Raw genomic sequence first — 11,519 nt, 5'->3', positions numbered from 1 at the left:
CAGTACTCATACATCAAGTGTCTTCCTTAGTGTCCTTCACCCAGTCACACCATCCCCCCACCCTCTTCCCCTTCTGCAATTCTTTGTTTCCCAGAGTTAGGAGTCTCTCATGGTTTATTTCCCCTCTAATTTTTCCCCCGCTCAGTTTCCCTCTTTTCCCTTTTAATCCCTTTCACTATTCTCTTAATATATGCTTTTGGAAGGGATGCCTGAGTGGCTCAGTGGTTGAGCATCTGCCTTTGGCTCAGGTGGTGATCCCGGGGTCCTGGGATCAAGTTCTGCATCAGGCTCCCCACAAGGAGGCTGCTTCTCCCTCTGCCTATTGTCTCTGCCTCTTCCTCTGTGTCTCTCATGCATAAACAAACAAAAAAAATCTTTAAAAAAATATTACTTTTGGAGAACTTAACCTCTGACAATTGATTTTTTTAAAGATCAATGAAATTATTTATCTGCTATATGGACTGGCAAGTATAAAAGAGAGAATGCATATAAAACCAACATCAGTATTGAGAAAAGACAATATATGGATGCTCCTGAAGACATTGAAATATCATAAAGATGCATAATGAATAACTTTTAGTTAATAGATATAAAAATATACACCTAAAACATACATTCTTAGTTAATCATAGCTTATGAAAATAGGCAAAGGGAGAAATAGAAAATCTAGGTAGCCCTGTAAATGTTTAAAAATATAACCTAAAATTATATTTCTTCACAAGGAGTTCCAAAACTGACAAAGAAAATCTGAACCTTCTTTTAACTGTTATCTATCAAAACTATATGTAAAATCTACCCCTGGATAGCCATTTAATAAAGACATCATGCCAACCATATGCAAAATCTCCCAATTGAAAAAAAAAATGACTTTCCTAGCTTATTCCTAAGCTCTGCATAATCTTATTGCAAAATATGACAAAAGCATTATAAGTAAGAAAAATTTCAGGGCATGCTTACTGATGAACATAGATGTAAAAATCCTAAACAGAACATTAACAAATTAAACCTGGCAATAAATTAGGGAAGGTAAAGTAACATGTCCAATTTGGGTTTATTCTAGAAATATGAAGTTGATATTTAAAAATCAATCAATATAATTAATCACTTTAATAGGATAATAAAAGAAAATAATATGAATCATATAAATCATATTTTAAAAGTATAAAACAATATTGAGAAAAAATGACTACCTTAATGAAGTCTGTGTTCTTGAATTGGTAACCTAAAAATTTTAATTCTCCCAAAATTCACAATGAAAATCCCAATATATAGCTTAGTGGAAATTGATAAGCTGTAGACAAATTTATAAGTAAATGCAAAAAGGTGGATAGCCAAGTAGTAAACTAAAAAAAGGGGTGCCTGGTTGGCTCAGTGGTCAAGCATCTGCCTTTGGTGCAAGGCATGATCCTAGGGTCCTGAGATCAAGTCCCACATCAGGGTCCCCTTGGGGAGCCTGCTTCTCCCTCTGCCTATGTCTCTGCCTCTCTCTGTTTCTCTCATGAATAAATAAATAAAATCTTAAAAAAAAAGAATGTAATAGGAAGCCATGCTCTATATTAAGCACAGTGGAAGTAGTGATGAATGGTTTTTGCCTTTACAGAATTTAGTATGAGGACTTGAATCCTATTGTTGTTTAATAAAAGAATATTAAGTACACAACCGATGAACATCCTATTTGGTGAGAAGTTGTAAATACCTTATAAAAGAGGGGCCTCTCTGCACTTAATTACCACAGTTCTATGTGGATGCCCCTAATGAAACTGAAGTTTCAGTATCCTTCTGGGTTGGAGTAGTTGTGCGTATGCTCATTCAAGAAGAGAAAACTGTAACATTTGAAAGAGAGGACTGGGAGTGGTAGAGAGAAGGAGGGATCCATTTATACAATTTTCAGGATCATAATCATATGTTCTTGGCACAGCTGTGATTAGGGTTGTTTATTTCATCTCTGGGGACCCATCAGATTCTGACATCACTCCCAGTTTCTATCCTAGGAGAAACCAGGAGTATTTATAGGGAGGTAGAATATTCAAGCCTCACTATTCATGGAATCAAAGTTTTTCAGGACCTGAGGTTCATGGAGAATCAAAACAGTAGCATCTGTTAGTTATCAGTACAGGAGTGACCTTCAGAAAGAGTAGGGAGTTCTTCTTAGGTGAGAGATAAACCAAAGACAGAACTAAAAGCAGATACATGAGAAGCAATAAAAGGACTGGAAAAAGATCTAGTTACATCTTTTTTTGTGAAACAACATAAATTTAGGTGAAGCAAAATAGAAGAAACTGGCAGCAGGGGGAAGATTAGAAAGGATAAAGATGCTTAGAAAGCAAATTAAATGGCAGAGAGAGAGAAAGCCCCAGAGATAGAAACAGAAAGAGAATATTCTTTTACCGCCAGCAGAGGAAAGTCTAGGCAGAGAAAAACCACAATGAAACTGGATCCTTTGGGAAACTGGCTCCTGATTGCATGATTAGACGTTATATTGATGTGATTACCTTATGTGTAAATTTCAGGTAAGTGTAATTTTTAAATTACCAATAAACAGTAGGTAGATTTTGGCACAGTGTGTGTTAACATACAAAGGCTGAAGAGAGTAATATCATCAGGAAAATGCACAATTTATGTAGGAGGGGAAAGTGAGTGTCATTTTCTTTAGAGGTAGACAATTTGAAATGTATGACATATCATAATATCTTCTTTCAATGATTTTAAGATAGGCTGGTCAGTGAGGAAAAGACAGTTTTGAAGACCCCAAGCAAGACCCCAGAGAGGCTGGGTTCTCACCCTCAGTGCCTCTCCCTTAATTACTTGGAATAGGTGAGTGTGTAATGCAAGTCTTCATGCTTTGCCCTTGAAATGTCTTGATATCAGTCTCCCCCTCTTATGACTATTTCTTTTTCAATTTACTGTGACTAAATTGTGTTCAAATAAGTCAAGAACCCCAAAGAATCATTGTTAATAACAGAAATAGAGTCATAAGAAAATGACAGAGAAAGGACAACCATATAGGGACTGAAAAAAAAAAAAGTGAAAGCCATGGCATGCTCAATGAGAGAGAAGGATGAGAAAGAGCACAAATAGGGATACTCCCATCTGTTCCAGCTTTAAATACATGCACAGGCCTGCAACTGAAGTTTTCTAAACCTTGCAGCCTGTGTTTAGAGGGCTCAGATCACAGAGAAAGGCATATGAAAATACCAGTGATCCACTTTATTTTCTGCAACTTCTCTAAGAATTAAAAAAATAAAGTGAAGAGAAAACATAGGATGATTTCCTGACATAGAGTAAAGTAAACTACTTTTGTGGCCACCATACAGTCTCTTTTTGTGTGTATGGGAGTAGATGTGTGCGTGTGTGCACATGCCCATGTGTGCTATACACTTCAGTGCTAATGCCTAGAGTGTTTTCATGAGCTGAGATTTAGAACAGAAATTTTAAAAAAAGTTTTCTGAGTGAAAAGAGGAAAAAGAAAGTCAGCTATGGACTTCAGTAGACTAGAGAGAAAAATGTTGCTTGGAGGTAAAGAAAGAGAAATGCATGGAACTGGTAGTCTACCTGGTAGATGCAGCCTGCTTTCTCTAAGACAAGGGCCCCAGTGAAAGCTCGGTTTGGACCACTTGGGGCTTAAGAAGAGGACCAGGGAGGTGTCTCCCTCCTAGACATATGGGATGCCTAGATCTGGGAGAAAAAGGAGAAAATGGCAAGTCTGTCCTACTGCAGGAAGAGGATGGCTTGGTATTTCCTTTTGTTCCCCAGCTTGTAGATGCCAAGCCAAAGTTTTCTTTGGAATTATAAATTGTTCAGGCTGAGGACTTTCAGTGTTTACACTATAAAATGCACATAAAAATCCATCAAGAGGTTAAAATTTGAGGCCTAAAAAGAATTTTTAAAAAAATTAAATAGAGGCAATAAAAGGTTAGTGCTGGACAAATGGAGCCAATGGACCAATCTGGGGCTACATTTAGAAAGATCTTCACTTCAGGCTGGACCTGAAATCTGTATAGAATTTTAAGAGTCCAGAGAATAAGAGTCTACAAGGAAGGATGAGGGAGATCCTGAGATGTTGCAGCAGAGATATCTGTCTTTAAGGGATGGGGTAAGTAAGGGCACTCAGGTGACTCAGTTGTTTAAGCCTATGACTCTTGATTTCGGCTCTGGTCATGATCTCAGAGTCATGAGACTGAGCCCTAAGTCAGGTTCAGCACTGGGCAAGGAGCCTGCTTAGGATTTTCTCTCTCCCTCTCTCCCTCTCCCTCTGTTCCTCCCCCTAGCTTCTCATGTACGTTCTCTCTCCTTCTCTCTCTCTCTCTTTCTCTTTATAAAGAGAGAGAGGAAAAAAAGGATGGGGTACATGAAGAATTTTCTCAAGGATAGTCAATGGCATTAGACAAGGCTAAAATAAGGAAGCAGAGAACTGAAGGGGCAGAGAACCCCATAGGGCTTAGCTGCTGTACCCAATGCCATCAGCCCCAGGAATAGCAAGGCCAGCATCAGTGGAGGCTAACACAGTGAAGATTGCTCAGGGAAAGTAAAACCAGATATTAGAATTTTATTTTGCAAAGGGACAAAGAATTTGGTTGTTTCTAAGAGGCATTGATGATGGATGTTAAAGATTACATCTCCGGTATTGCTAAGGATTCATGGATGTGCAAATGGATCATAAAATTGGGAAAATATTTAATATTTAGTTTGAGTGTTTTAAAAAATGAGATTATAAACATAATTTTGAGAAGAAAAAAATGCAAGAAAAGATCAACAGAAATGAAGTAGGTATTACTCATTATTACCAACAAATATCTGATTTAAATATATTGTTTTATTTTGTGGGAAGGCATATAGAAAGAGTTTAATAGTTACATTGTGGTCTTTCAATATATTTATCATAATATGTATTTTCTTCCTACTGTGAGGAATTTGAATTAAGGAAGAACAGCTATATTAAAAAGCTAAAAAATATGCAAGTGTGCCAGGATTATGGACTTTACTCTTTTACATGTCCCCTTTTAATATAACGTGTTATTTATTTTTTATTATTAAAATATTAAATATTCTCAATTTTAAAATATGGTAAAGTGTTGAATGAAAGCAAATATGAAGGGAAATTATGTTGAGTCCTTGGCAATAGCCCAATTATGAATTAAGAGATAGCCCAGAAGCCACAAATGATGAACTCAAGAGCATCACTAACAGGAAACTTATGCAAATCCATAGACATTTATTCAGACTTTTCTCTGTTTTAATTTGTATAAGGTTTGGTAAATATTTCTTTATCTACTCTTCTGTTGCTTCAATTTTTAGTGTCCTCAGTGCAAATTCATCAGCATTATTGTCAGAGATGACCAGATTTGTGTGGTACACACTTTTTGTTCTGGAAGTTAGTGCTCTTTGCTACTGGGAACTGTTTCTCATATAAGAACCATAAGAGGTACCTCCTTCCTTTCTCTGTGAGGTTGGAGGAAAGATATACTGTATCCTGATTGCACTGCTTATGTTCACAAGGGATAACTTTGAGGGATAAAAAGGGAAAACAGAAAACATTCTTCACTATATGCCAAGGGTCACCATGGTGGTCTGGAATAACAATAACACTCTGGAGCCCATATTTATTCTGAAGGGATTTCCTGGGTTGGAGTGTGTTCATTCTTGGTTCTCAATCCCTTTCTGTCTTGCATACTTGGTAGCATTTATTGGTAATGTCACCATCCTCTCTGTCATCTGGATAGAGTCCTCACTCCACCAGCCCATGTATTACTTTCTTTCCATCTTGGCACTGACTGACCTAGGCATGTCCATGTCCACACTTCCCACCATGCTTGCTGTGTTATGGCTGGATGCTAGAGAGATCCAGGCAAGTGCTTGCTATGCTCAGCTCTTCTTCATCCACACATTCACATTCCTGGAGTCTTCGGTGCTATTGGCCATGGCCTTCGATCGTTTTGTTGCTATCTGCCGTCCACTGCACTACACCACCATCCTTAACAACAGTGTAATAGGCAAGATTGGCTTGGCCTGCTTGCTAAGAAGCATGGGAGTTGTACTTCCTACACCTTTGCTACTGAGACATTATCACTACTGCCATGTCAATGCCCTTTCCCATGCCTTCTGTTTGCACCAAGACGTTCTTAAATTGTCCTGTTCAGATGCCAGGATCAGCAGTGTCTATGGACTGTGTGTAGTCATCACCACACTGGGCATGGATTCAGTCTTCATACTTCTTTCTTATGTCCTGATTTTGAATGCTGTGCTGGGCATAGCATCTCATGAAGAGCGGCTAAAGGCACTCAACACATGTGTGTCCCATATCTGCGTGGTGCTCATTTTCTTTGTGCCAGTTATTGGGGTGTCAATGGTCCATCGCTTTGGGAAACATCTGTCTCCCATAGTTCACATCATCATGGCTGATATTTACTTGCTTTTCCCCCCAGTACTTAACCCTATTGTCTACAGTGTCAGGACAAAGCAGATTCGTATAAGAATTTTCCACAAGTTAAGACTAGGGAGGAGACTTTAAATAACCTCTTTCCTCAGGTTTTCCCACTGAAAAATCTCGAGGCAGCTGTCTGAGTAGATGAGAAGTAAAATATTTGGGACTTGATCATCTGCTTAAATTTATAATTCTTTTACTTCCTACATATGTGATCTCAGTTCATTAACAACTCTTAGGAGATTCACATTTTTCATAGCCAAATTGTGGTATGTTCTTTTCTATCCCCAAAATAATTATGAGACTTATAAAAGACAATGTGTGTCAAAAAATATTACTTTTGAGCAGCCCGGGTGGCTCAGTGGTTTAGCGCCCCCTTTGGCCCAGGGTGTGATCCTGGAGACCCAGGATTGAGTCCCACATCAGGCTCCCTGCATTGGAGCCTGCTTCTCCCTCTCTCTGTGTCTTTCATGAATAAATAAATAAAATCTTAAAAAAAATTACTTTGGATGTTATTTGTTGATGTTATTATATTATTAATATGAATTCCAATAATAGCAATAACTTTCTTCATAAAATACAACTGTTTATATAATTTCTCACATTGATGATCCAGAAATCAATCTGTCTCTCATTTGCTCATATTGTGTCTCTCATGACAAAAGGTCATATTTTTATGAAGAGATCCTGAGGATGCCAGGGTGGCTCATTAGTTGAGCGTTTGCATTCAGCTCAGGGCGTGATCCTAGAATCCCAGGATCGAGTCCTGCATACACCTTCCTGCATGGAGCCTGTTTCTCCCTCTGCCTATGTCTCTCTCTCTCTCTCTCTCTCTCTCTGTCTCTCTCTGTGTGTGTCTCTCAAAAATAAATAAATAAATAAATAAATAAATAAATAAATAAATAAATAAAATCTTTTTTTATAAAAGAAAAGATTTCTGACTTCTTGGGGCAGGTTTGGAGTTTGAGTTCTTTTTTTTTTTTAAGATTGTATTTATTTATTATTTGACACACACACACACAGAGAAAGAGAACATGAGAGAGCGCACAAGCAGGCAGAGCAGCAGGCAGAGGGAGAGGAAGAAGCAGACTCCCCACTGAGCAGGGAACCCAAGGTGGGGCTCAATCCCAAGACTCAGGAATCATGACCTGAGCTGAAGGCAGGCTGCTTAACCAGCTGAGCCACTCAGATGTCCTAGAATTTGAGTTCTTTTTTTTTTTTTAAGTTTTTATTTAGTTATTCATGATAGTCACAGAGAGAGAGAGGCAGAGACACAGGCAGAGGGAGAAGTAGGCTCCATGCGGGGAGCCCGACGTAGGATTCGATTCTGGGTCTCCAGGATTGCGCCCTGGGCCAAAGGCAGGCGCTAAACCGCTGTGCCACCCAGGGATCCCCTAGAATTTGAGTTCTTTACAAGACTTTGAACTTCTACTGTGACTGTTGGCTACCGACTGTTTTAACTTCACCATTGCACAATGGTGTGTCTTTTCTCCCCTAGCCACCTTAGATCTATCAGCTTCTTCAATTTATAACCAATACTGAGGCAGACATATGGGAGTTGCTCTAGAAAGCCTGACAGTCTAAATACCTAGGCAAATGTGTAGATTCCCTATTCAATAGCACAGAATTTCATGCCTTCATCAGTGACTGGGTTGGGAACTGTGCAAAGTAAATATCCTTATCTTTTAATAAAATGTTCTCTTATTCTACATATCTGTATAGATCTTCAATATAATCTTTATCAATTTCTTTATTGCCAATAACCTGTTATTTTTCTTCTTCACTAAGATGATTTACACATATGCTTTCATTGGTGATATTTTATTATTTAATATATATTCACTTTCTTCTTAGGTGTACTGAAAAGTTTTTGAGCATGAGGTCATGACAGCTACACTAATACAGCACCCTGGGGCTGGCCTTGTCCAAACATCATAAGTACTCATAAAATAGTTGTAAGTGTAAATGATATGGCCTATTCACTCATCCAAGAAAAATATACAAAGAAACATGAAATACCTCTTGTAGCACTTACTGCTTTCAACACTGTGGATATATAAAATACAGAATGAATAGTCTTAATGTTAAATAATTAATGCTTAATAGTAGAGACACATATAAATGGATTAGTAAAGATAACAGATGCTATCATTGAAATAAGTAAATAGTACAATATTGTTATTTAAGATTGGGATTGAAGTAATTACACTTTGGCTGTGCCTTGTAGGTCAAATTCATTCCTGCCAGCTAGACTAAGTATGAAAGAAAGTGGTGTGCTGAAGCTAGCTTCTTTGGCTTATGAATGCCAATTGTGCAATATCTTGTTCCAAATCTATGTTCTATAAAACACTGGTAGTTTGAGATTGGTCATAATGGGAATATTTACACAACAGAAATAAGCAAACACTACATACCAGGGCTTTAAAATTTTTTCCTAGAGAGTTGATTGTTAAGCATTTACCAGCACACCACTGGGCAAGGTATTCTAGGAGGAGGAGGTGGCATGAAGAAAGAGAAAGACTATAGAAAGAGCATGTGCTAGAATATACCTCCATCTCAGTAGAAACTTGAGACTTGCCCAAACATTACCTCAAAAGAGACATGGTTCTGAAATGAGTTGTAATGACATGAGCATGCCCAGATCTCACTTCAGTATAGGATTTGTAGCCTCAGCTGCTGGAAGTGTGTCAGTACAGAGCCTTTGACTTTCAGTCCCTTCAAAGATTCCCTCAGCTGCAGACAAGAGTCTCGCCCAAGGTCATGACCTAACCAATCACTGAGCTAGAAGGCATAAAGGGCCTCATTATTATTAATATTATTATTATTATTACTATTATTATTATTATTTGGCTTTTGGCTCAATCTAATGTAAAACAATTCATTTGGGCAATTTTAACTGGAGAACTTTCTGTGGTATTCACCAAAACTGGCATCAGACCTGACTCACAGCTCAGTTTGTCCTTCTGGCAATCTGACTTTATCCCTTTTCATTTTAGAATGCTTACCCCAAGGACTCTCCACCGGAAGTATATTGCATAATAAATTTTACCTTGAAGTCTTCTTTCTTAGAGAACCCTGAGATGAGAAGTTCCAGAAAACCTTTGACAAAGATGAAAGATGAAATGAGATTCTCACAAAAACATCCTTTTGCAGGAAGATGGAACAATATAGAGAAGAGAGCCATGATTTTTTATTCTAAGTTTTAAGAAAAGGCCAAAGTCTGTGTATGAGCCTAGGAGAAGGATAATAATTCTTATTCCTATACTTTCTAGTATTGTGTGTAACCAAAGACAGAAAAGGGTTGTGGAGGCTCTCATGTGGCTAGGTTGAGAATAGGAATTTCATATATACAGGGGACGAAATTCTTGCTGCTTATTAAGCTTACTTGTGTCAAAGATTTAAATGGCATTAGGTCAAATTACCTTATTCAAATTATAATTTCTTAAAAAGTCAGCCTCTACTGTTTCTCCTAGCCTCTGTTATTTGGGTTACAAAAATCATTAGGTTTTGACCTGTGGATTTTGGAATACCTAATCTACTCTGCCAGAAGAGGTGAGGTGTATTCTATGTAAATATTGAACCAGAAGACCTCTGGACTCAGAGACATCAAAAGAAGTCACAAAAGCAGAAAAATAATGTTTTCCTTTCCTGTATTATTGATTTTATTTAATTATTACCTTTCTATATTAATTTTTCCAAATATTAGCTTCCTATATTATTAATTTTAACTTTTCTTATTATTAATTTTCTATATAGCTGATTTATTTTAAATGCTGAATTGTCACTTGTCTGGATTTACCATAGAATATTTGTCTGTTTTTGTGCCAGTACGATACTGTCTTGATGACCACAGCTTTTTAGTACAACCTGAAATCTGGCATTGTGATGCCCCCAGCTATGGTTTTCTTTTTTAATATTCCCCTGGCTATTCGGGGTCTTTTCTGATTCCACACAAACCTTAAGATGATTTGTTCCAACTCTCTTAAGAAAGTCCATGGTATTTTGATAGGGATTGCATTAAATGTGTAAATTGCCCTGGGTAGCATTGACATTTTCACAATATTAATTCTTCCAATCCATAAGCATGGAATATTTTTCCATCTCTTTGTGTCTTCCTCAATTTCTTTCAGAAGTGTTCTGTAGTTTTTAGGGTATAGATCCTTTACCTCTTTGGTTAGGATTATTCCTAGGTATCTTATGCTTTTGGGTGCAATTGTAAATGGGATAGACTCCTTAATTTCTCTTTCTTCAGTCTCATTGTTAGTGTATAGAAATGCCACTGAATTCTGGGCATTGGTTTTGTATCCTGCCACACTGCCGAATTGCTGTATAAGTTCTAGCAATCTTGGGGTGGAGTCTTTTGGGTTTCCTATATATAGTATCATGTCATCTGCAAAGAGGGAGAGTTTGACTTCTTCCTTGCCAATTTACACATTTAATGCAATCCCTATCAAAATACCATGTACTTTCTTCAGACTGTTGGAACAAATCATCTTAAGATTTGTATGGAATCAGAAAAGACCCCGAATAGCCAGGGAATATTAAAAAAGAAAACCATAGCTGGGGGCATCATAATGCCAGATTTCAGGTTGTACTACAAAGCTGTGGTCATCAAGACAGTGTGGTACTGGCACAAAAACAGACACATAGATCAATGGAACAGAATAGAGAATCCAGAAGTGGTCCCTCAACTTTATGATTTACTAATATCCAACAAAGCAGGAAAGACTATCCACTGGAAAAAAGACAGTCTCTCCAATAAATGGTGCTGAGAAAATTGGACATCCACATGGAAGAATGAAACTAGACCATTCTCTTACACCATACACAAAGATAAACTCAAAATAGATGAAAGATCTAAATGTGAGACAAGATTCCATCAAAATCCTAGAGAAGAACACAGGCAACACCCTTTTTGAACTTGGCCACAGCAACTTCTTGCAAGATACATCATGAAGGCAAGAGAAACAAAAGCAAAAAAGAACTATTGGGACTTCGTCAAGATAAGAAGCTTCTGCACAGCAAAAGAAACAGTCAACAAAACTAAAAGACAACCTACAGAATGGGAGAAGATATTTGCAAATGACCTATCAGATAA

The 11,519-nt window shown here is 37.6% G+C and overlaps 1 protein-coding gene across 1 annotated transcript; it reads left to right on the top strand.

The window, feature by feature from the left end:
- The first annotated feature begins 5,047 nt into the window (after positions 1-5,047).
- LOC144294803 (olfactory receptor 51L1) lies at positions 5,048-6,797 on the top strand. Its single transcript, XM_077866760.1, has one exon. The coding sequence runs from the start codon at positions 5,546-5,548 to the stop codon at positions 6,506-6,508; it is 963 nt and encodes a 320-aa protein (XP_077722886.1). The 5' UTR covers positions 5,048-5,545; the 3' UTR covers positions 6,509-6,797.
- The last annotated feature ends 4,722 nt before the right edge of the window (positions 6,798-11,519 follow it).

Source organism: Canis aureus, chromosome 23 (assembly GCF_053574225.1).
Source record: "Canis aureus isolate CA01 chromosome 23, VMU_Caureus_v.1.0, whole genome shotgun sequence".
Classification (NCBI taxonomy): Eukaryota; Metazoa; Chordata; class Mammalia; order Carnivora; family Canidae; genus Canis; species Canis aureus.
This window is presented reverse-complemented; position numbering and strand designations above follow the sequence as displayed.

Bases quoted from the DNA above. Each gene is read 5' to 3' on its own strand.
- LOC144294803 (XM_077866760.1), top strand. From the start codon at position 5,546: ATGCCAAGGGTCACCATGGTGGTCTGGAATAACAATAACACTCTGGAG.